This window comes from Dreissena polymorpha, chromosome 15 (genome assembly GCF_020536995.1).
Source record: "Dreissena polymorpha isolate Duluth1 chromosome 15, UMN_Dpol_1.0, whole genome shotgun sequence".
NCBI classification, from domain to species: domain Eukaryota; kingdom Metazoa; phylum Mollusca; class Bivalvia; order Myida; family Dreissenidae; genus Dreissena; species Dreissena polymorpha.
In genome coordinates, this window is record NC_068369.1 from 33,883,317 (window position 1) to 33,910,622 (window position 27,306).

The 27,306-nt window shown below is 32.5% G+C and overlaps 2 protein-coding genes across 3 annotated transcripts in view; both read right to left on the reverse strand.

Moving 5' to 3' along the window:
* Window positions 1–27,306, reverse strand: part of LOC127859681 (uncharacterized) — a 306,342-nt gene that overhangs the window by 148,243 nt on the left and 130,793 nt on the right. The window lies entirely within an intron of this gene.
* On the reverse strand, window positions 21,757–23,634 carry LOC127861202 (uncharacterized). Of its 2 annotated transcripts, none has more exons than XR_008040107.1 (3): window positions 22,627–23,065; window positions 22,235–22,316; window positions 21,757–21,869 (listed from the first exon to the last, which is right to left on the reverse strand). XR_008040107.1 is itself a non-coding variant. In XM_052399612.1 (3 exons), exons 1-3 carry the CDS (start codon window positions 23,371–23,373, stop codon window positions 22,212–22,214), a joined length of 306 nt encoding a protein of 101 aa, XP_052255572.1. In that variant the 5' UTR covers window positions 23,374–23,634; the 3' UTR covers window positions 22,182–22,211. The 2 variants fall into 2 exon arrangements, 1 of the variants encoding a protein (XP_052255572.1); XM_052399612.1 differs by lacking the exon at window positions 21,757–21,869 and adding an exon at window positions 23,242–23,634 and having other exon boundaries at window positions 22,182–22,316; window positions 22,627–22,695.

Below are 27,306 nucleotides of genomic sequence, written 5' to 3' on the forward strand. Positions count from 1 at the left end.
AATACTGAATTCAATACTAATTGAAGTACATGTATATAATTTTTGGCAAAAAAAACTGATGAAGATCAAAGATATTTAAAATTATGTCTTCCATAAATTAAGATCATGGACGCTATACCTTCCTCAGTGCAGACGACCCAGCGAACACGAAAGCAAAATTTGTTTTTCTATGTAAATGAACATTTCTTTGTTTTGTTTTTTATCCTTTTAAAAATGTATTGTCAAACAGCAAAACACAATCAATGAGAAACAAACTAATTATTCTAGCAATTTGTATACATTTTCAGGGACCTATACAAACATTTGACATTTTTAACAAAACCTGTGTGCTGGCTATATCGATCATATGTAACCGTATAATATTGCGCTGCTTACTTCTCTTGGATATATCAGTGTTTGTTCACCTACGAATTTTAAATCGAGGCGTTTGCCGATATTGCTATTTTGGCATTTTCTTAAGACGTTTATACCGGTTAATAGCCCCGCATGATGTAAGTTTCCACATGCTATCAATGCTATATAACTTGTATTTTGTTAAGGCAGTAATTATTTATGAGATATATTCATTCATTCAAGTTTTTTCAGTAAATGCTATTCGTACCCAAATTACGTCGTACCTACCCTTTCGACCCAGTTGAGGCTATATGTTAGGGTAATTTCCAAAGCTTTGCTTTCGTAACTATGTCATTGTTTATAACTTAGGTATAGGCTATACGTTTTACACTTTTTCAGTCATTTAAAGTATTTTTTTATTACAATACATCATTTTCATTGTTCTTTACTGTAGAACTGAACATCTTTTATTTTGTTTTATTGCAGCAATTTACCACATACATCGAGTTGAATCTAAGAATAAATACTGAATACCACCACATACAGTGTTCTTTTTCGACACGATCGGTCCGCTATCTGTTTCCAGAACAGAAAAGTAAATTGACCTACACTTTGCTAGTAGCAGATGGAGATGACTGGTACTGGACATCGAACTAAATCCACGTTCAAAATTGGTCGCACTAAAGTCTCATCTGTATTTCAACCGGCTTAAGAAAGTTTATTGTATGTCAACACGGCATGTACGTCTGTTTTCTGCAAAAGGAAGGGCTCTTTATGAAGAGAGAATTGATGACTTTAGGAAGCGCTGTTCTGCTTCATGGCGCAAAGTGACTGAAAGTTTGTGCATAGTTAAAGTAGTTTAACTTATGAGAGTAATGTTGGTGAAATTAATCTGATTGAACAGCAATTACCCATGAAAGTTACGTAAAAGTTAAAGACGAATTTGAAGTGTACTTAAAAAATGTGAAATGTGAAGCAAGTCTTAAAGAATTATTGGCTCTCACTACAGACGTGTCGCTACAGGAAAAAGCAAAGTTACATGCGCTGGAAAAGATTGACCAAAATAAACAATCAATATTAAAAAAAGTCATATCCAGCATGAAGCTAAACTCTGTCCATGGTGGTGTGAAGACACACAGTTCGAGATCCTCTAGCCGTAGGAGTGAACTCATCGCATTGAAACAAGCAGAAGCCGAATCTGCCAAGATAAAACTGAAATATACTCAACAAGAAGCAGCTCTTTTGATACAAAAGGCAGAATCAGAAGCGAATCTTCAAGTTCTTTCTCAGCAAAAAGCTTTTGAATTCGACGCTGCAGAAGTAAAGGTACTACAAGAGCATGATGTCGAAGGCTCTGATGGGTCAGAAAGTCATGTTGCACCAGACATTAAATTCAAATTGCAAACTTTGCCTGTTGTAAAACCTGACAATCTAGTTCAAGAATTCATCAAGAAATCCACAAACAATCCAACAGTATCTGACACTAATATCAGAGAAAATCTGTGCAAATTTCTCCTTAAAAAAGACCAGGCTCTCTCGCGACTGACTATATTTAGTGACAAAACTGACTTTTTATCCCTGGAAATGTTTGTATTAATATGTAAAATGATGACAATTTATAATAGCTGTATTAATACAAGTATCAAAAATGTTGATTTTTAATGCAAAAAATGACTTTGTTTGTGAAAATGTTCGTTTTAATACGAACAAAGATGACAGTTAATAATAGTTTGTATTAATACGAAATATCAAAAATGTTGATTGTTAATGCCAAAAAAAAGACCTTTTCCCTGAAAATGTTCGTATAAATACCAACAATGATGACATCTATGAATTTATCAAGTATTTCTGAAAAAAATGTATAGTGCGTAAATTTACGAAGTATGGTTATGTTAAGAATCTATGAATTAAACAAGTATTTCTGTTTTTTTTTAAGTGCGTAAATTTACAAAGTCTGGTTTTGTTAAAGGCTCTATAAAGGTGACGATCCGTAATTATTTACCGATTTTTAATATATTTTTTCATATTTTATTTATAACATTTATCAAAATACAATATATAAATGCTATTGGACATTACCATAAAATAATGAGCAATACAACTTGGTTTGAGCTCAAAATACAGTGTCCTCCAAGTCAATTGTATTTACAAACAATCAAGTTATTTATATCGCTGTTTACTCGGGAAAGTGAAAGTAAAAGTGACTCAGGTCACCAAAAATATATCGTTGATTTTCAACGTTTTCCGTTGTCACTCACAAAGTAGTTCTCTTTTAAATGGTTTAAACGTTTGTAGTGATCGAATAAATTACTTTCTGCTGATAAAAAGTTGTTTAAAATAGAATTAAAATTGAATTTTATTTCGGCTATTTTTAGAATACGTCAGCGCTCTGAGGACACATCACGTTGGTTGCAAAGTTGTAAACATTTCTTCTAATTATGAAACGGGTATATCTTCCATAATTCTTGACAACATTGCACCTAGGCTGTGTTATAAGCATTCTTTATGCAAGAGCAACTGAGATCCGGTAAAAATTAGTACAGTTTATATGCATAATAATTAGATTTGTCACCTTTATAGTGCCTTTAAGAATCTATGAATTCACCAAGTATTTCTGAAATTGTTTAATAATGCGTAAATTTAGGAAGTCTGGTTTTGCTATGAATTTGCCAAGTACCGAGTATTTTTGAAAATATATAATAGTGTGTAAATGTACGACGTATGTTAAGAATATATGAACTGACCAAGTACATGACTTTGTATTTCTGAAAATTTTAAATGCAGCATAAATTTACGAAATATGATTTTGTTGAGAATATATGAATTGACAAAGTACCGGGTATTTCTGAAAAAATATAATAGTGCGTAAATTTACGAAGTATGGTTTTGTTAAGAATATATGAATTGACCTGGTATTTCTGAAAATTGTTAATAGTGCGTAAATTTACGAAGTATGGTTTTTGTTAAGAAAATATGAATTGATGAAAATTCTGAAAAAAAATAGTAGTGCGTAAATTTTATGAAGTATGGTTTTGTTAAGGATATATGAATTGACAAAGTATTTCTGAAAAGTTTTACTAGTTCGTAAATTTACGAAGTATGGTATTATTTTTAAGAATATGAATTTACCAATTATGTCTGAAAAGTTTTAATAGTGCGTAAATTTACGAAGTATGGTTTTGAATTTACCAAGTATTTCTGAAAAGGTTAAATAGTGCGTAAATTTACGAAGTATGTTTTTGTTAAGAATCTATGAATTCACCAAATACTGAAAATGTTTAATAGTGCGTAAATTGACGAAGTATGTTTTGTTAAGAATCTATGAATTCACCAAGTATTTCTGAAAGTTTTTAATAGTGCGTAAATTTACGAAGTATGTTTTGTTATGAATCTATGAATTTACCAAGTATTTCTGAAAGTTTTTAATAGTGCGTAAATTTACGAAGTATGTTTTTGATCTGAATCTATGAATTTACCAAGTATTTCTGAAAGTTTTTAATAGTGCGTAAATTTACGAAGTATGGTTTTGTTAAGAATCTATGACTGTTTTTTTTGTTAATAGTTTGTAAATTTACGAAGTATTTTTTGGTTAAGAATCTATGAATTTACAAAGTATTTCTGAAAATATATAATAGTGCGTAAATTTACGAAGTATGGTTTTTGTTAAGAAAATATGAATTGACCTCATATTTCGGATAATTGTTAATAGTGCGTAAATTTACGAAGTAAGATTTGGTTGAGAATATATGAATTGATGAAGTATTTCTGAAAAGTTTTACTAGTTCGTAAATTTACGAAGTATGGTATTGCTAAGAATATGAATTTACCAATTATGTCTGAAAATTTTTAATAGTGTGTAAATTTACGAAGTATGGTTTTATTTATGAATTTACCAATGAAAATGTTAAATAGTGCGTAAATTTACGAAGTATGGTTTTGTTAAAAGTCTGGTTTTGGTAAGAATCTATGAATTCACCAAGTATTTCTTAACATTTTTAATAGTGCGTAAATTTACGAATAATGGTTTTGTTAATCATATATTTCTTTAAAAAAAGAAGTTCATAAATTTATGCCACATGGTGACAAGCAATGAAAAAAACTACTGATTTTTCTCCCTTAAAATGTTCGTAAATTTACGAATAATTTCTTAGTTGATGTCAAATGTGTTCTTTTTGCATTTAAAATGTTCGTAAATTTACGCACTTTTTTTAGGAAATATACAAGTTTGATAATTCCTGTTTATGCATTTTGATTCAAGGTTAAATTTGTGTGCAATAAAAGTGAGAAAAAACACCTGTTTTTCTTCATTTTGCAACGAAAAAAGGGAATATCAAAGGATATTCCCTCATAGAATTCCGATGCGTTTTTTGTGTCCGGAGCCATATTTTGGAAGTTCTTTGGTGGATTTCATTTAAACTTGGTATGAGTATATATATGCATAAGAGGATGATGCACACCAAATGGCATTGTACACCATCTGTTAAAAACAGACTTATGGCCCTTTGTATCTTGAAAAAATGCTTTTTACTATAGGCACTTTTGTGTCCGGAGCCATATCTTGGAAGTGCTTGGTGGATTTCATTAAAACTTGGTATGAGTATATATATGCATAAGAGGATGATGCATGCCAAATGGCATTGTACACCATCTGTTAAAAACAGACTTATGACCCTTTGTATCTTGAAAAAATGCTTTTTATTATAGGAATTTTTGTGCCGGAGCCATATCTTGGAAGCGCTTTGGCAAATAAATTGTGAAGGCTTAAGAACCTTCCTTTGTCTTAGTTTTGTGTTATTGTCCTCTGTCCGTCCATCTATCATTATGTTCATCCGTCCAATTTGCACCCATCCTCAAACAAAGCATATGTTGCGGGGGATACCTTGGGCCTTTCAGGCCCTCTTGTTGGCAGATGTTATTGAGTAATATGCGCCACGACTTGTTAAGACGCTAATTGACATTTGATACACTAATTGACACTTGAGACTGTGAAGATATGCAATTGACCTTTCGACAGCCGATTGATTGACAGGCTTATTAACCAATCAGATAACAGCATAGATTAGGCCCGTTATTATCCGCCATTTTGTCCGTCAAACTCGCCGTTGTCCGACACATAAGCTTAAACGTAATTCTGTGTTTTAAACAAAGAAAATGGTTAAAAGGTGCTGTTATGGCACTTGTTATTCAGACACAATTTATCCAGAACGGTTAAAAGATGGAACTACGTTTTTTCCGTTCCCTCAACCGGGTACTAATCTTGAAAAATTCCAACGTTGGATTCGTCTTTGTGGTCGTCCACACGAACAGCTTAGCGATCGCCCGAAAGCAAAGCAAAGTCGTTATAATAAGATACTACGCGAAAATAGAAACTGTAAGTTTTGCAACGGACACGTTATAATAAAAAGAGTATAACTTTTTACTTGTTTATCCTCTATATAGACAAATTAGAAAGGAACATTTAAAACCATTTTTTCAAAGGTGGCCAATGTTAAATAAATTTGACATTCTAATGCAGTCGGCTTATAAATAAGACATTATAAACTTTGCTAGATTTTGTTTATTGCTAATGAAATGCGTAATAATAAAGACAATCAGTTATTATTTTTAATAATATCACATAGAATAAAGCATTTTTTATTTCTTTCGGTTTAAGTCTTCCAAATTTATTGTAAGTTAAGAAACTATTTTAAAATGCGCAAGTAATTATCAATAGGGGCCAATAAGTGTCATTTTACACCATATGTGGGCTTTCTACTAATCCGTTATCAAAACAGATGCCGCAAACTGTGAATGACCCTTTGAAAACCCGGTCTGATTAGCGAGTTTTTTTGTACATGAAAATTCTTTCAACTTCTTATATTTTAAACATTGCAGAAGATAGTTTTCGAGGAAATAATAATATATAATAATATATTGTGTATGTTACTTTTTTGACGACTTTGACTTTGTTATACGATTATAACAATGCGCATGGGTCATTTTGACCAAACGCATTGTAGATATGTGTTATATCGGATTTCAATAAAAACGTTCTTCGTCTTCTTATATAATAAATTTACTTACCTGTGCCACATTTGCGATGTTGCCATCGGTTGCAAAATTAACGGCTTTTAATTAAAAAACTGAAACATTTTTTATTCAAGGAAAAATATTGTGACTAACGAACAATTCATACTGTATGCGATAATTTTGCCGACTTTGATAATAAAATTAACGGCTTTTAAGTAGACTAATAAACAAGTTATGACTATTTAATAGATATGATAATTATATTCAGCATAACTATTCAATGATAATAAAAACTATTGTATGGCCTTTCTGGTATACCATGAGGCCTTTTTGGTTCACTTATGCGGCCGATTCGCGTAGCCATTTTTATGACGGACTTCGGCGGAGTGACCCCCTTGAAATCGGTGGGTGTGGCTTCACTCTCGCTGTCGAAAGGTCAATTGCATTTTGTGTGTATAAATATTAAACCTTTAACAGTGGTGTACCTCAACAACTGTATCACTGTCTCCCATGCGACATTCGAATGTACCGGTAATGCCCATGCTTTTCCCGAGGAAAAATCACACAATGTAAACTAATTCTTATTTTCTCACGTTTTTCACGAAATGCATGTGGACTGTTAATCTTTTGCTAGAAAATTACAAAATTGTCAGAAAAGTATAGTGCTATGCAACCCATGCTCCTAATCATAATGACGCTTCCTATTTTGAATGCTTAATTAAGCTTTCCAATGCCCCGGATTATTGGATTGTGCAATAGTAAAATGGCAGCCATTTTCGGTCCGGTTTGGTGGTTCTATTGTCTTTAAATATTTTTTTCTCCATTTTTGCATTTAAAAAACAGCCTGCGCGCTATACACAGGAGCGCCCTTTACGTGGAAACCTACGGTAAGGGCTTGCTCTTTTTTGTGTTATCCTTGGTTTGGTGAGCATGTCATAGTTTATTGTACATGATATAGTTTTTAATAATTGCTTATTATTTTATTCTATTTTATGTTGTGAACTGTGTATATGCTTTCTATGCCGAAATAAATCTATCTATCTTATGATCTATCTAACAAGTTTAGTAATCACAGTTTCACAGTTACATTTTACTACACACTTTGTGTTTACCATAATTTATGAAAATTTGGTTCATGGACTTTCATTTTGTAAATAAAGAAATTCATTTATTGTATAATAAATCAATTCAAAAAGGTGCAAACATTTATTATCATAAATTTGAAAAAAAAATCAGGTACATATAGTTAATTTATGTAATAAGTTCAAAAGTATCAACAATCTCTTGCACGACGGTTACATTACATTCACCTCTGTGTTGAGCTCAGAACGGACTATTTTTATGAGAGTGACTTATTCATGTGATGATCATTCCAAGCGTTCATCATGATGGTTATAGTATACTAAACAATCTCTATCACGACTGTTACATTACATTCACATTTAAAGCAAACCATCTCATACCGTAATATCTTATATCAGTCTTTATGCATAATGATAATATGGATATGGTTATTTGATGTTAACAAACCTACATTTTTGTGTCTCAGAGTATTTAAGATATACAATTACCGTGTATATACCTACATATATTTGAATAAATCTTAAAAGGGCAATATATACAATAAAAGGTAGTATAAGAGACAAAACCTACTTATCTGTTAGTATAAAGCTTTCAAAATCACTTACCATATAAATTCGTATTAATTTTAATGAATCGATCACTGGTTGATTCAATCAGTCAGCCTTAAATGTGCCGAAGGTGTTAATAAGTTTTTCCAAAGTAGGGGATCTGGATCAGGGGCGTTTCCAGGATTTCTGTTTAGGGTGTTGGGATATTGAAAGATTTGCTGGGAGTCCAGGGGGCGCTTATGGGCCCCTGGTGGGTTCAAGGCAAAGCCCTGCTAAGGGGTCCAGGGGGCGAAGCTCCATGATTTTATTGATTTTGAAGGCTTTGACAATCACTTCTCGAGCATGTCAGCAGGCTTTTTCCGCCCTATGCCACGGGTCCGAAATTCGGCCCCATTCCCAATGCAAATCTGGTTGTTTTTTTCCCAATTGAAAAAAAAATCCCAATTCCAAAAATTTTTTTTTTTTTTTTTTTTTTTTTTTTTTTTACCTAAAAATATATGAGTTAACCTGATCCAGTGTAGAAAATAGAAAGTATTGCATAATTAAATTATTTGTTACCTTGAATTTGTTGTTTTAAAAACTGTAAAATATGTTAATGATTAATTAAGACTTTCCTTATGTTCCTCAAAATCCGGCGCTTCGTGCGATTTTTTTCACCTAAAAAAGGTCAGGCCTTTTCCCCAAATTCAGATTAAAAAACCTGCACTTATTACACATGTTCATAATATTTTGTAAAATTTTAATAATAAGTTATCGAAATAGTCGTTATTTACCAGTTAACGGCTTCTTTGAAATATAAGAAACACTTTTTACATGCGATAATTTTTCCCAATTGAGCCAATTTTGCGATTAATTTATTTTTTTCCCAAAATGGGGGTTTTCACGACGCGAAATTCCCACAATTCCAGTGTGGCGTTTGCGAAAAATTGAGCGGAAAAAGCCTTTGTCACGCCTTATGTACTTTCATCAAAGTACCTTCTTATAATGCCAAAAAGTGCAAAGCTTATATGTAATACGGATAACCCCTGCAACAGAGAGTCTAAAGTTAAAACATTTGGCGATTGTCTGTGATAAGTCACCGGTAAATAATGTTTACGAAAAAGAAGAAAAATGAGTTTAAATAGGTGATTTAGATCTAGTTAAGTATGAAACATCAAATTAATTTACTTTACTTTGGTGATTTTAGGGGGGGGTATACTCAGCGCTCCCCCCCCCCCCCCCCTCCCCCCCTGGATCCGCCTACATGTATGTGGATAACACCTGATCACCATGCAAACATGAATACGGATACAAGTTTTTTCTAAAATAACGCAGGTATCGTTGTCATATGGGTCACTGTAGTTATTTTTCATGCACTTCAAATCAAAATTTTCTGCTTGATCAAAACTGAAAGCTTGGGCATACCTTAGATGATTAACATAGAACCAAAGTATATGGCCTTGTTTCAAAATGAGGCAATAGTCAAGTGGTATACTGTCAACTTGCCATTTAAAAACTCTAAAGACAAGGGTTGGTATGATATTTTTGTCTGCAAAATATATCAAAAATGAAAACATGTCCTCATCATTAATGTATAGACTAACATTTGTACATGTATAAATATGAAATTATGTCTGTTTTCAGGAAATACACTGCATGGATATTTATCAAAAAAAAAAAATCCCCATAAATAGAAAGGCATTTGTTTTCCAGTAACATGATCATTAAAAAGTGTCAAAATCAGACATGAGAAATTCAGTCCCCCTTGTACAATGTTGAAGAGTTCAAATGTGAACAAGAGCGCCATCTAGCGGGAGCAGACTGTTAATAACAGTCTATTATGTGAAGTTGGAAAACGACATTAATTCTAGAATGGACTGTTTCAGCTTCATTTGCTTTGTTTTGACCATGCAAATGTCAGTGGTCATAAAAACAAAGATTAAAACCCTCTTTGCTCATGCACCGCATGGGCATACCTTCTTTGCTCATACACCGTATGGGCAAACTCCCTTTGCTCATACACCGCATGGGCATATCCCCTTTGCTCGTGCACCGTATGGGCAAATCCCCTTTGCTCATACACCGTCTGGGCAAACCCTCTTTGCTCATACACCGCATGGGCATTCCCCCTTTGCTCATACACCGTCTGGGCAAACCCTCTTTGCTCATACACCGCATGGGCATACCCCCTTTGCTCATACACCGTCTGGGCAAACCCCTTTGCTCATGCACCGCATGGGCAAACTCCCTTTGCTTGACACTAAACATGCATGGATCAGGCTCCAGTAGCAATATTTGCTCATATATGTATGAACAAACAATATGCAATTGATTTATGCTGAATGATTATGTGAAATATAGGTAGGATATTTTTTGGTTTGGTGAAGTGATCATAGAAATTGAAATTGTTCTTTTTGTGTGTGGGGAAGTGAAAATATATACTTTTTATGATCACCAGCGAATACAAATCGACAGTCTATTGAAACTAATAAATTTTCTTATTATCTTATGCCCCAGTTGAAAAACTCACTGCTATAAAATCCATGTTTATTGAAATATTATGCGGGAACACGAATTACATGATGCTACGTCGTCTCACAATTTTGAGCCAGACGTCATTTGTGGGCCGTTGCATTTACTGTAGAAGATCAGGATATAAAAAAGGAAAAATGACAGTGAAAAATATTTATATTTTTCACTGTTTCAAAAGTGAAATATACATTTTATGTCACACATATTTCACTGTAAACCATCAAAAATCATCAAATAATATGCTGTTGTTGTATGATTTTTCAACACATCTGGATGCCTCATTTCATAAATAAGCAACAATTTTCATTATGCAAAGTCATATTTTATTGTTTTCCCTGTTTTACTTCATTTTGGAAAGTTTTTGACATGTATCGAGACTTGTACGTTATGTTTCATTACATATAATTATGGTTATAAATAACAACATGCAGTTTTCAAAATTAAGGTTTTAATGCCAATAATGTTTATAAAAGGTCACCTTATTTCTGGCTGGTTTAAATAGTAAAAACGCTAGATTCATTTTATTGTAAATATGTTTGTTCTTTGAAAAACGGTCATTAGTTATGCAAATAATGCTTCAAATCACACATAAAAAGACAAATAAATTAGCAATCTTGCAGTATTAACAATGAGGATCAATACATAATGTGTTTCTTAGTGTTCTTTTTTTACTGAAAATTTATAGTATGATATAGATTTAAATTTAATAATTAATTAAAAAATTAATGTTTATGCTCTTAAATAGCTTGACCTGTAATAATTAAATTCACCAAAAAATATTTTTATGCAGATTACTTTTTAATTTGACATAACTATTGGAAGGTAGACACAATTTTTTTAAATAATAAAAATACATAGATTATGTATGACATAATCAACATGTTCAATCAATTTCAGTCATTCGAATACAATATCAAAATGTAGTTCAGGAACTTAACAGTAAATGCATATTAAAACAAAAAATGTGTTTGTCAGAAACACTATGTCCCCTACTGCGCCACTTTGAAGCTATTTATTTGACCTTTGACCTTGAAGAATGACCTTAACATTGACCTTTCACCGCTCAAATTGTGCAGCTCCATGAGATATACATGCATGCCAGATGTCAAGTTGCTATCTTCAATATTGCAAAAGTTATGGCAAATGTCAAAGTTTGACACAAACACAAACAAACACACAAAGAAACCAACAGACAGGGCAAAAACAATATGTCCCCCACTGTAGTGGTGGGGGACATAAAAATGACACATTTTAAGTAAAACAACAACACAATTTCAGTTTGCCATTGCCTTAAACAGAAGAAATTATAGTTTATCCTATTGTTACATGATAACAGATAGAATTACAACCGATACTATAAACGTTAGCTCTATACTATTGTTAATTTTAGAGCATTTTTTTTGTGATCCTCTAATTTTATAACACTGTATGATTCAATGTTATTTCATAACAAATGATAATGTTTGAAGTAAACAAACAATTCATTGCGAATATTGGGAAACCAACGCTATGGCTTTGATTTTTTAGCGAAAAACGACCACAAATTAATTGGATAAATATAATATTATGCCAGTGTTGGATAGAAATCAAGATTACCATGCTCGACTTGAAGCTCGCATGATAATATTGATGTCAATCAGACACTCATATAATATTTCCTATTTATCATGCAAGTTATCTTTGCATATGAATAAAACCAAGGCCGGTTTTGGTTTTAGTTAAAAAAAAATTGGCCTTATTCATACTAAAATTGTTCCCCCCCCCCTAGTTGAGAAAATGCACATTATACTTGTTTGAAATTTTTTTCATGAACATTTTAAATTAATATAAATAAAGCAAGCATTCAAATGATATATAAATATCACATCCCACAGAAGGTGTTCGAGGGTTGACAATAAATTGTATTAACATGTACAACACAGCTAGTTGCTTGTATGACTCTAAACGAACCCTTATGTCAATTGAATAAAATCTGATAAAAAATAAAAAATTTAAGTAAATTCTTTAGCAAAACTAGTTTACGATGTCAATAAACGTTGAAAAAAAACATGAAATGAAAATAAAATTTGTTTTATTCTGTGGAATATTATTTTTAAATCACTCGTGATCATAGAAAGAATGTATTTTCAAGAGTGGATCACCCACATGATCACTTGTGACTTAAAATTGATATTCCACAGAATTCAACAAAATTCGTCTATCTATTTATTCTTCAAAATCAGTGACATTTTTTTGCACTGTTTTAATAATTTTGTCAGTGAACTTTTGTAAAATTTGTGGCTGCAATGGCACGTCAATTCCATTTTTTTTTACAGTCATTGTTACTGTCCATGCATCGTTGTCGTTGATGGACAATTTCTCAACGTGGTAACAATAACGTTCACGTCCTTGAGGGGTTGATAAGTCACCTGTAATAATAAAAATGTAATTGATATTCAAGAAATAAGACATCTACTTTGTTATCTCAAACTTCCCTTTTTTATAGGTTATTAGACGTTTCACTGCACAATACATATATATAATTTGACAAGCACACAGTCTGACGTCATATTGGATGAGCCGTAAGGCTGTGTGCGAGTCCAAATATGTCACGTACTGTTCAGTTTAAACGTCAAATAAGCTTTTTATTATATATCTCTTTCTTCAGCTCTTTGTTTCATTTTAATTTTGATTTTAAAATGCTTTAATTGCATCTATACTATTTTCAAGACAAGCGCCCGTGTGAGTCGATAATAGTACATTCGGATACTTTTTCTCAGTAACGGCTTTTATCGTTATAAAACAATTGCTTAGTGCACTTGTACTCATCTGTCCAATATGGAAAAAATACAGACTTTTTGGATCCAATACCGGAATATATTGGACGGTCACATATAAAGAATGCCGATTGGATGAATTTATTGGATATATAATAATATGTTTTATAATATTGTTGATTTATTTGAAATTATATAAGTGATATTTAACTATAAGAACAATTGCTCTGTTAACTCATGATAAAACATTTTTTTGAAAATGTCAGTTTAGTTTTTTTTGGTGAAATGTATTGAATATATTAAATAACATACAGAAAAATATAAATAAAATATCATTGTCCATTCATCCTCTATGTGTACTATTGCTATGTCATGTATGAAGGGGCTTTGCAATTTTAACTTGCCATAAAAATGGCATATGTTTTCTGGAAATTTGAAAGCATATAATTAAAACAAGTTTTGAAGTAAGGATTTGTAAGATCAAGGAAACATACAGTTGTGTATGAAATATGGATCTGTTAAATATTTTTAAGCGGACTTCAGGCTAGGATTTTCAGGGTCTAATTGTTTAATTCTTAGGAAAGTAAAACATATATTTTATGATATTTCAAGCATTATAAAATGAATACAATTGTAGTAAGGAGAGGATTAATAATTGCAAATAAGCCATTATTTTTAATAGGCTATTTTTTCTCCAAATTATAACCTTTAATAAATAAGCATACCAGTGAACTCTAACATCTTGTCTGACAAGGTATATGTCTCCTCAATGTCTTCCCACGTCCCCATCTTTAATGTGGCCACAGCTAATTGCTTCATGTGGTCTCTTATGAAAAAAACATTGATGGTTGAAATGGGATTTCAAGAATTGACACAAATATCTGAGTGGCTGGCTATTTAAAGTCGAAAACAATGAAATTTATTAAAGGTTTGTTTTAGTTTGTGTTTAGTGAAAAACCATGTATTTCACCATTATGTATTTAATAGTCTTTGAATCAACTGTGCATACATGAATTGTAAGTGTGGTAAAGTTTATGACAAAAATATTACCAACTGCTAAGTTATGGGGCAAAACTCCTTATTTCAAGATTGATTTTGACACATGAACAGCTCCAGATGACATAAAGATTTCCAAGGCCATAACAATATGCCCAAACTTCAGCTTGGTTAATAAAACTTAAAAACTGATGGACTTCAATGTTGACATAACCTTACTTTCTTTTATCTTCTGCAATTTCTCTGGCAACTTTTAATCCAGAAGTGCCAATTGCCTTTATTAAGTAGGGTGTCCTGGATTTGTCTTGGACACCCTGCAGCTGTCTGAATAACTAAAAATTAAACAAGAACATTTAATTAACTGATATCCTTCACCATCACTTAAAGGATACAACTCTGAACTGACCAAATCATACTAACATACATGTATGTCAATTATTTAAGGGAACAGAAAATATAAGATGCACAGATTCTTACGTTTTGAGGGAATGACTCTTGCGCGTGGGACTCGAAAATGCGTTCTACTGCTGCCCAGTTTTCTTGGCTGTAGGCAGCTACTGAGAGAACTGGGCCCAGGCCCTCAAGCTTGTAAACTTGTTATTAAATTATTTAAGTAACAAAGCATTATATTTGTTATTTGTTTTAAAAGATTATGTTTATAGACACATGACTGGCATTAATCAGCACAAATCTTAATGTTTTTTTTCTAATATTATTTCCTTGTAACATTAATATATTATAATGGAATCATTTTTTTAAATTGATGTTTTGTTCATGCTAAGTCAGTAACTGACTTGCTGTTTGTACAACCCACACCTGTTTTAGATATACGATTCAGGATTGTTTTTACTTTAATAATTGAAAATTCAACACTTATAAAATGACTAAGTTCTCAGCTTACTGGTACATTTACCTTTAGATACATGCCTTTTTGTCCAAAGAACCAAGGGCCACCATTACTTCCCCCTTCCAATTGCTGCTACACGTACTTCTACTTTCATATATTTTCCGCGCCATGCGTACTTTGTCCTGAAAGCATGCTGGTCAGGATTATGTTTTATATGTAACCCTATTTATGATGGAAAGAGTACACTGTTAATTGTATTTTAAACCTTCTGAAATTCCATTTTATTATTACTTTTTTACTTTTTCATTGAATATTTTAATAGAAAAAAATGAATTGAATATTATTTAAGACATTTAAAGATGAGTTTTGTGAATACATATTTGTTTATACTATAACAAAAAGAAATATTCAAACTCATTTCAAGATTAAAAGAAAATTTTAAAAATGATATCAAATATATATAACGATTAGAAAGACAATTGCTAGTTAATGGAAAAAACACCATTACTATATGCGAACTTTTGTGTTTCTTGTAAGGTTACACTTTTAACTGCGACTACATCTTGATCACTAATATTATTTTTTTACAGGGCTTACATTAATTCATGAATACTGGGATTCTCAACTTAATGGTCTTTTATTTTGGAAGTTTGCTTTGATATGAAAGTTCATTAATTATTTAATGTTTTCAGCTGAAGTTAACATAAATTCGTGTAACTTTACAAAAGCTATTTTTATGTACAGTCATGGTTTTGCATATGTATTTTTGTTGCCTTATATTTGGTTGATATGAATTATAATCACTGAATGATTTGATATAATTAAAACTGGGCTGATTTCGAAATCTAAGTGTTAAATATAAGAAGTTTTGAGACCAAAGCTGGAAGTGCTCCTAAAAAAAACTTCCATTAACTTAAGCCCGGTATTTTTTTAATATTGTTTATCTTTCTTATTTTGCCAACCTAAGAAAATGTAAAGCGCACGGACTTTCCTGTGAACAATTGTACTCATCACTATGTATTTTTTTTATTTACCTGGAAGTTCATTGGCTTCTGTGAACATTGTATGTTGTGCCATGATCCAACAAACATGGCTTCTGATCTGGGCGTAAGCCCAACATAAACTTCTACATCCACCTTCCTGTATCAAAACAGTATAATATTAGTAATTTCACAGTTGCATTTACATGCATAGAATTATGGTTTTATATTATTTTTATAATCATCATTTTCATCTTAATTTGTGTTAATTTACATGTTTCATACAAACAATTGTTTTATGCAAGTTTCTGTATCTAGTTTCTGTTACCAAGAATGAAATATATATAGAATACTAGGTTAGCGTTGAATATAGAGAGAAGTTTATGTCGCGAGGCTTAGAACACAAGGAGCATGAGCCTTTTTTTGTGTATCAAGGTGGTATACAGCCTAGTTTATTCCATGCTGTGTTATACAGTCAATGCCAGTATAAAATGGGATAAAATGCAATCTTACACTGAATCAAACAAATTTTCTTTTTATTCCTTCATGCCTTTTGAAGAAATATCAAACAAATAATGAGGGTCAAAATTTAGAACGTCACCAGGTTTTGTATTTTGAGGCAGGGATTTTACCTGCTTTTTATGTAAGGCCGTAAAACGAACCTCCTTGAAAGTGTAAAATAATAATATTTTTGGAGGTTGAAGAGTGGAAAAATATGCTCTGTGGGGGTTAATATTAAAAGGTGAATGGGCCAAAGGAAGGAATGAAGTCTCTTACACATACGTTCTTTATAAATGCAAATGTTTAAAATGTCACACTTTGCAGTTGGTAAAAATTCACAATTTAATGCATTTTGTCCTTTAAAAAATCACAAATTTGAGCAGGATCGTTGTTCCACAGTGGCTAAGAAAATCCCTGCATCATTTAAAAGCTGGATTTAAATGTCAACCTTATATATTCACTAGTAAAAAATATTAGTTAATCTTTCACTTGTATTTTCCGCTCTTTTATTGAAAAGAATAAAAAATGTGTTTAATTATTTTAATTTGAGTAAATTTACATGTTTTTATGAAATATAGTATACTGATAAGGGCTTTATAACAGGGCCCGAAATATGGCCATTTTCCCATTGAAAGTAAGGTCATTTTTTCCCAAAATTGATAGCGGAATTACCAAATAAAAAAAAAAAATGTATTTTGTTTTTTTTACTTAGACATATTGAGCATCTCCCAAATTGAAAGCAATGATCTCTAATATGATTAAGAATGCACCACAATGTTTCTTTTCATACGTCTGCACAATGAAAAAAGACCCTGTTTCAAAAACTTGACATGAAATTTGTTTGTCAGAAACAAACAAAAGTCAGACAACACAATATTATGCTTGATTTTTCTTGTTAAACTTGCCTCAAACATTCATTATCAGGATTGCCAGCTTCTTCTATTAGCAGGTCCTTCATGGCTGTCACCATATGGTTTCCCCCCAGTGTCAGAAGTGGATGCATGGTGTTAATGCAAAAATCCACTGGGGGAATCTAAATGTTCATGTATTGATAATTGTAGCAGGGAATTTCAGAAGTGTTAAATCATTATGGTATAACAGTAACAAGAGGGCCATGATGGCCCTGTATCGCTCCACTGTTTTTTCTTTGCGAAAAAAACGTGTAATGCGCATGGGTTGAAATGTACTCAAGCATGTGACTTTCTCTTTCTATCCCTCGTCCCACTGGGCGCTTAAAGTTGGAAGGGTGAGCATTTTTATATATGGAAAAAGTTACTATGGAAATTAACATGTCATCCAAAATATTTTCATCCGGATATATGGTCACTTTCGACATATTTAAATAAAACCCGACTTTTTTCAGTTTGTAAGAAAAACATTCATAACACATGTTCTTACTTCAATGCCTGTGTAAGCAGTCACCATCTGACCTAAAATGGCACTAAATGACAGGGTTTTATCTCATGTTTACAAGATGTTGATGCTGTTGTTGGTCACAGCCAAACGGGCGCAGTAATCTCCACTGGTAAATGTCATATGTTCAGTTTTGTGACCTCCGGGGCCGGGTTAAATTTGAACCCAAGGGAATAATTTGAACAAATTTGGTAGAGGACTATTAGATATCACTTCATACCAAATTTAGTAGCCCTAGGCTCTATAATTAAGAACAAGAAGGTTTTTTTAAAGTTTGTACAAAATAGGCCTTATTTAAGCATATGTTCTTTTTTGTGACCCCTGGGGCAAGGTCAAATTTGTTCCTAGGGGCATAATTTGAACAAACTAAGTAGAGAACTATTAGATGTCACTACCTACCAAATTTGGTAGAAATAGGCCCAATGGTTATGGACAAGATTTTTATAGTTTGCAGAAAATGGGCCCAATATAAGCATATGTTCAATTTTGTGACCCCTGGGGAACGGTCAAATTTAATCCCAGGGGCTTAATTTGAACAAACTTGGTAGAGGACTATAAGATGTCATTACATACCAAATTTGGTAGCCCTATGCCATACAGTTATGGACAAGAAGATATTTAAAGTTTGCACAAAATAGGCATTACATTAGCAAATTTTCGATTTTTTGACCTCCCAGGGCATGGTCAAATTTGACCCCAGGGGCATAATTTGAACAAACTTGGTAGAGGACTATAAGATGTCATTGCATACCAAATTTGGTAGCCCTTGGCTCAATGGTTATGGACAAGAATATTTTTAAAGTTTACACAAAATAGGCCTTATATAAGCAAATTTTCAATGTTTTGACCCCCGGGGCATGGTAAAATTTAACCCCAGGGGCATAATTTGAACAAACTTGGTAGAGGACTATAAGATGTCACTACATACAATATTTGGTAGCCCTAGACCCAATGGTTACGGACAAGAAGATTTTTAAAGTTTGCACAAAATAGGCCTTATATAAGCTCATTTTCATTTTTTGACCCCCTGGGGCAGGGTCAAATTTGACCCCATGGGCATAATATTAACAAACTTGGTAGAGGACTATAAGATGTCAATACATACCAAATTTGGTAGCCCTAGGCCTAATGGTTATGGACAAGAAGATTTATAAAGTTTGCACAAAATAGGCCTTATATAAGCATATTTTCAATTTTTTTACCCCCCCCGGGGCAGGGTCAAATTTGACCCCAGGGGCATAATTTGAACAAATTTGAAAAAGGTTCACCACAGGAACATTCCTGAAAATTTCATCAGATTTGGACGAGTAGTTTAGGAGAAGTTGATGTTTAAAGCCACACATGCACCTTGAAATGAAATATATGTTAATTAATACATATTGATGCAATTTGAAAGTGTGCAAAATTGTCATTATATCTAAAGCCTAGTAAGCAAATAATTTATTATTTTGTTTTAATTTTAAAACCGAAAGTAGGATTTCTATACGTAAACGTAATTTCGACAAACGCGATAATTATTTCAGTTTTAAAGCGCAAAATAGATGGATTTCTACCTTGTAACCACCAGATATATTCTAATTGGCATAGATAAAATTAAATATATAGCCTAGTTAGCAAGTAATTTATTATTTTTCAAACGGTACCGCTTTTCAAACCGAAAGTAGGATTTCTAGACGTATACGTCCATTTCGACACACGCGATTATTTTTTAAGTTTTAAAGCGCAAAAAGATGGATTTCTACCCTGTAACTACCAGATATATTCTAAATGGCATAAATAAAATATGTTTCTTATCTATACTTAAATTTACTATGAAATGTAGTTCATATTAAGGTGTGTGGCTTTAAAGAAAAAGTTAACGCACGGATGGACGCACGCACGCACACACGACGGACACAGGACCATGACATAAGCCCCGCTGGCCTTTGGCCAGTGGAGCTAAAAATGAAAACTTAAAAAAAACAACATTTTTTGTGATTTGTAAAAAGTTTAAAATGTATTATTTAAGTATTGGCACACGTTAATTGTAATGTGAAACTGATATTATATTTTTACCTCTCTTTCACACAGAACCGGAATTCTTGTGACTGGCCGTGATGGTTGAGATCTCATGCCCTCTTTGATTTGCTGCACCCATGTAGTGTCTGTGCATCGCACCACCAATTCTTCACTTGGAGCCGTAAGGCAATCCAGATCAATCGTGAAAAAACCTGTTACATTTGAATACATAACACATTTTTATCGCGCCATTATTGTTTAAACGAACAATTAATTAAGTATGACAAAATTATGCGGCAATGGAATTGACATACTGGAATACAAATAATTAATAAACAGATTAAACAAATTTTTTTCATAAACAAGAGCTGTCAGAAGGCAGCACGCACGACTATTCGAGTGCTTGACAGTGTAACATAAGCCATCATATTCATTAACAGAGTTGTTGCTTAACTTGAAAAGACAGTGAAATTTGATTTTTTTCAAGGTCAGTGAAAAGACAGGTAATATTAAACAATGGTCAGTGAAAAATTAAATTTCAGGAAAGTCAGTGAAAAGTCGGGGAAAAATAATATTTTGGTTCGATGCATAAGTTATTTAGTGGCTATGGCAGTATTCAGGTATTATTTGTTTCAGTAGATTCAACAGTGTATTGTTCATTTGAAATATTTTGATTTTGTTTTTTTTTATTCAAGTGTTGAGAGACCATTACTTTTATGCTGTATTTGTAGTTAATTGTTGTGTTATCCTAGCTAGATGTTGTAACCATGCACATATATACTTTTCTGTGTATCTATTGTCACATATTAACAGCTGTTTATGTACCCTTTGGCTATTATAGTCACCCACTGTAGCATGCTAACCTGCCACGTAACAAAGCTATAAGGTGAAGGGTTAAAGCACATTTACCCTATAGGCCATTAATGGGGCTCCCTTAGTGCAAAGGACCCCAGGGTTCAGGTTAGAAAGGCTTGAAGACATAATTTAATAGCATTAATACGGCAGTAGAACTTTCCCCTTATATTGACAAATATAATATAACCTTTTCAAAATTTAATATTCTTCAATCAAAAACATATTTAAAAAAACAATACAGTTTTCCATTTAAACATATATATGAATACTTTGAAATTAAACAGAGCATAAACTTTAGATATTATTAAACTGGATCTAGTTTCATACATGTTTTATTACTTTTAGAATTATTTACTTTGAGATCATAAAACATCTGAGATGAACAGTATTAAAAATGCAAATATATGAGTATGGCAGACATGTTTTGATTCATGACAATATTTAAACTTTTAGAAGAGGCATACTACATGTATCTCAAACGAGTCGCGTTCTGAGAAAACTGGGCATAATGCATGTGCGTAAAGTGTCGTCCCAGATTTGCCTGTGCAGTCCACACAGGCTAATCAGGGACGACACTTTTGCTTTTATTTCGTCAAATACTAAATTTAAATGCCATCTTGTAATGCAAAGAACATTGATGCCCATTGAGATAATCTTCTCCACATCAAACGTCATATAGGGGGACATTGTGTTCCACAAACACATCGTTTTTATTTTGGCCTTACCAACAACCGAACCAACAGACAGGGCAAAAATAATTTGTCCCCAACTATAGTGGTGGGTGACATAAAAAGGATAATAATTCTTAAGAAATGCTTGATATAGTTGTCTGCTCTTGTTAATATATTGGGGTCATGTTGGTAAAGAAGTATGCAAAAATATAAAGCAATATGTCAATGTAAATTTTTTTTATACCCTATACTTTTACCTGCAGACTTTTCTTTTAAAATCTTCAAATCTTGGTGAACTTCTGAAGGTACAGGTGTTGGCACTGGTTCCACCTCATGATCAACATTAATACTAGTACATGCAGGAACAGCTTGCATTAAATAAAAACACAATCAGATACATAACATGCAATGATACAAATTCACATAACTTCTATTTTATTAACTTTATAATTTATATAAAAATGAAATTGCTATGCTATTTTCAATATAACACTACGTAATTTCCCTGCAAATTAGAGTTATTATACTCCCGGATTCATCCTCCATATTGTTTTGGCCATAAACAAAATTTATTTCGCGGGAGATATCAATTCAACGAATTTGCGTGTTGGACGATGCACTTTTAATAACCTGATAGAATAATTTATTGGATTGATCACTCCCTGAATGAAATCAGGCATGTCGATTTATCATTACTTAAAATAAAATGTTTAATGATTATGGTAACAATTACTTTTTTTTCCTTTTCTTTGCACGGGAATCCTCATTCTTTCACACATTTCAAGGAACTGTGCATTGGAGATGGCAGATGAAAACTGTGAATGAAATTGACATAACAACATTTAATTTATTTTTGCCTTGTTAATGATTGTTCAGGTACATTATATATGATATTAATCGTTAAATTTGATATATTTTTAATCTAATGTTTCATTTATTGATTAATAAAATGCCAGTGACCACTATCTTTAACAGTAATATTTGCTAATTGGTCGCTGGCAGAAACCGCTAGGGTACAATAAATCAAGAAAGGCATAGAAACATTTAATTTATGATAAACTGATAAGAATAACGATGTGCAGCTAAATGCACTGCACACAATTATTTCACCCAGGTCAGGAATACCTTTGTGTTACCCTTCTCTACAAGACTCCGCTTCAACCGTTTCCCATTCTTTTCTCCTTCAAATTTGAACTGCAAGCCATTTTTTCAAGCATTAAACATATTAACACATTGTATATCAAAGCATTAAACATGCACTCTGATGGCTGGAATTAAACAATACAATTTAAAGTTTAAATTAATTCAGGTAATATTCTCACTCAGGGCACTTGACAATCGCATTTGAAGAAATATTAATGATTGAATATAGGCTAGATTGAACTTTACCGGTACGCAGTTGTTTACCACTATCGACAAGGCGGGGGTTTGGGGGCAGTAGCCCCCGATACAAAGGAAATATATAGGATAAAAAGGATTATAAGGTGTTGCGTTAGTTGTTATGTGTTAAGTGTTAAGGGTTAGGGTAAGGGTACGCTGTTTGATGTTAAGTGTTGCGTACCGGTAAAGTTCAATCGTCCCTTGAATAAATATAAAAAACACTACATAAACTGCACATTCAAGTTATAAATAAATCACCAGCATGAAACTGTCAGTACATTTAATTTCAATGATCCTTTTGAGCTTTTAAAATAATAGACATAGGTGAAATTAGCCACAAAAGAAAAGGAAAAGGCATACCCATATTTCGTCTTTGTTATTTCCGCTGGCACACTTCTCTATGGTGTTAGGTTTCCCGGAGTCACCAACACACCTTACTCCATTTATGGTTACATAAAAATCTGGAAACTCCCCTTCGATGTTCCAACTCATGATTTTCAACAGTTATGTTTACTACCAAACGACATATGTCAAAATTTATGTTATTGTATGACGTCATTAGTGTATGACGTTCTCATACGCATGATACGGACGACAATTATTGACATTTCAAAGTTTGTGTATGCCGTCATCAATGTATGACGTCATCATACGCACGATACGGACGACAATTTTTGACAGCCTGATTTTGAAAGATTGTCAACATTTGGGTAAGTATTATTTTTCACACTTCTTTAGCACTGTTATCGATAAATCCTATCCTTACATTCAAAAGATTTATCACTGTACATGATTATCTCGGTAGCATAAAAATAAATGCTATTGACATGAAGAAAATAAAGGAAAATAGACGTCTTGTGACAATAGGAATAAAACAAACTTACCTGTACAGAAGAAATCCATCACTTCAGTTACTATGAATAATGATGTTAAATATGTTATTCCCCAAAGCTTTACACAATCGTCATCATACACATTTATCAGCAAATGTGTACAGGAACGAGTACGAAGCTACATATCATTCTCCAAAATTATATTTGCGAAACAGTTAAACTTTTCTGACGTGTCCCTTATTATGATCCATAACAGAAGACTTTTCCGGAGTGTGTGAATGTCAGAGTTTATTTACAGGTCATCGCGGAGCCCTGGCGAAATGTTGTTCATGATTTCATGAACACTTCAAGCCAATCAAGAACTGTTCATGAACGGTTCTGAAAAAGTTCCTTAGCTTGGTTCATGAACTTTTGGACATGAACTGTTCTTAAGACATGTTCATGAACTGTTTATGAATTATTGTTGAACATTTCAAAGTTCATGAACAGTTCTTCATCTAACCATAAATACTTAGTGATGAACATTTCATGCACAAGTATTTCTAATGACTTTTCTGAGACAGACTTTAAGGATCCATCATGAATAATTCATGAATTCCTTTGTGCTAGATGTTTCATGCATATTTTTGAAAGTAATATTGAAATGTCTAGCATACAAATCTTGTAGATTTGTGAAACCTGTGAAGTTAGTATGAACATGCATAGTACTTTCACCACTGTAAGTTAGAGTTCTTGACCTGTTCTAGAGAATTTTAAGAACATTTGTAAAAGAACTGTTCAAGAACTGCCTTCAGGAACACTTCAATAACTTTTTAAGGACCTTTTCTGTTCTTGAATTATTCTTAAACTATTCTTGAACACTTTAAGAACTTTTTTGAACAACATGTTTCCTTCTGATGTTCTTAAACCGGTCTACACAATGTTTTTGAACGTATGATGGACTTTTTAAGAATCCAATATGTTCTTAAAAGGATCTGTCATTGTTCTTGGAAGACTTAAAAGACAAGTTTAAGAACGTTTTAAGGACATCTTATTTCAAGAACAGTTTAAGATGATATCAAGAACTCAATGTACATTGCATTGCTGTTTTTACAAAGAAAGAATATTGTGTGCACAGGAAGTTGAAACGGAAGGCACATGGTTTATATTATATTTGAAAATGTAAGTCTTTAATAAATTACCGGCTGAACTGATCAGCCATTGGTTTCATTTCAAGTTCTTTGGCACTGTAAGTGTAACCATTTCAGGGAAACCATTGATTAGTAAATGATTCTTGAACTGAAAATGAGACTATTCATAATCTTTTCAATACATGAATAATTCATGAACATACAGTGCAAAGTTGTATTATGAAATTTAAAGAGTATTATCAAACCACTTGTATCTCAGTTATTAGTGTTATATTTAAATTATTGTTATATGTTGCTATCAATATGTTAAGTGCTAATACAAGACTTGTTTCTTCTTACCCTGACCTAGTTGTTGAGCTTTAGTAACACTTATGATAACCTTTGCATAAATTGACAAATTCTTGTTCATGAATAGTTCATGAACACTTCATGCCACCTCAGTTCATGAACTCTTGAAGAACTATGGTTCATGAACTATTCACTTACAGTTCGTGAACAAAAAATGAGCCATTGAAAAATAGAAGGAAAATGATCATGAACTGTTTGTGAACAGCAATTTATATAAACCCTGAAGAATTTTTCAAGAATTGTGTTGTTCATGAACTGTTCAAGAACACTTCATGCCATTAATGTTCATGAATAGTTCATGAACATTTCATGCCATAATGGTTCAAGAATAGTTCATGAACACTTCATGCCACACGGGTTCAAGAATAGTTCATGAACACTTCATGCCATTAGGTTTCAAGAATATTTCATGAACACTTCATGCCATTAGTGTTCATGAACAGTTCATGAACTAAAATTTCAAGAACTTTTCACAGACGTGGCTCATTTTCTGTTCACGAACTATTCGTGAACAATTCATGAACTCAGTTCACGAACAGTTCATGAACTGTTCACGAATTATTCGTGAACTGCAGAACAACATTTCGCAGGGGAGTCATCACGATTACCTTCTGTGCTGACCTGCACTTTCATGAGTCCTAGCATCGAGACTTCTTATCTCATCAATTGAACAATAATCGCAAGGTAAATAGTTAGTTGCAATAATACAACTCCCAGCCATATTGACCCTACAAGTTGTACGTAAGCATTACCCTTATAATAACACAAAATAAGTTTCAATACAACTAAACTATAATCTTGTGAAGAACAAGTCAAAATTGTCTAAAAAAAATGCGTTATTTGAACTTTATAAATGTACAAATGGAATAAATAATTAATAGGATAAATAGAATATTATGTGAGTTTTGGATAAAGATCAAGTTGATCATGCTACCATGGTTCTTAGCATCGGATGTCGGTAAAACTTGATCTTTATTCAACACTCACACAATATTCTCTATATTATCTCCAAATATATTGTAATTGGCATACATAAAATGTATCATATTTATACTTAAAAAATTACTAAGCCAAATAATTTGTGTGGCTTTAAGAATAATTTTAAAGTACCATTGAATTTAATGGAGAAAAAAACGCTAAGATTATTGAGCAGTGCATCCATTTACCACTTCAAATGCAATCCAATTTCTTAGTAAACTGCATAGTCAGTCATTTTCACCAATATGAATTATTTAACTCCTCATTAGATAAACACTGTAATCCATCCAAAAAATGTTACACTTTCACTTTTATTTTGCAATCCAAACTTTTTTTAAATCCACATCACACTGATTTGAAGACTTCAACTAGAATGACCGTTAGTGGGGGACCCGCTCTTTTTTGCACACGGTCTTACGTCATTGGTTCATGATGTCATGTAGGTGTTTACACGTACCATACATGTGAAAGTGTTATCGATTCTTTTTTTATGAATATGCTTTTGTGAGGGTACATAACATATGTAATCTCTAATGCACTTTTTCAATCAAATATTGATATTTTAGAATGCTATTCATCTTGTGGTTTTTATCTAAACATTTTTGTCTATTTAAGAAATGAACTTGCCCAAATCCAGCGTTCGGAGCATTCCATTGAACAATGATAGGTAACCGTTAAGTCAATTGGTTGTTATTTTGATAATTACGAGAAGTCAAGGTTTCAAAACAATAGCGTACGGCCGTGTTTACATACTTCTTAAACACAACTTCCCTTACTAAGGTTCAGAATTAGCATTAAAATATTCAAAATAGGAGTATATTATTTAACTGCACCCAAGCAAAAAAAGATGTGAATGAATCGGTCGAAAAAATCGTAAATAGACCAGTTGACGAGTGACGTGATTTTTTCACGATTTGGTACCGATGGAAATCCCAAGCAAATGAGCTAACTAATGAATCGTCAATCAATCAGAAACAAATCGTGCTAATAAATCGGGATAAAATCAACTAAATAATGAATCGGTATTAAATCGGGTCTATTAAATTGTTACCAAATCGCTAACAAATCGGCATCAACATGTACACAAATCATTACCAAATCATATACTATGACTTGGTTCAAATCGGACTAATGAA

Bases quoted from the DNA above. Each gene is read 5' to 3' on its own strand.
- LOC127861202 (XM_052399612.1), bottom strand. From the start codon at position 23,373: ATGAGTTGGAACATCGAAGGGGAGTTTCCAGATTTTTATGTAACCATA. The intron at 22,696-23,241 runs GTATGCCTTTTC...AATGGCTTGCAG, and splicing joins ATAACAAAGACGAAATATGG to TTCAAATTTGAAGGAGAAAA. The intron at 22,317-22,626 runs GTATTCCTGACC...TTTCATTCACAG, and splicing joins TAGAGAAGGGTAACACAAAG to TTTTCATCTGCCATCTCCAA.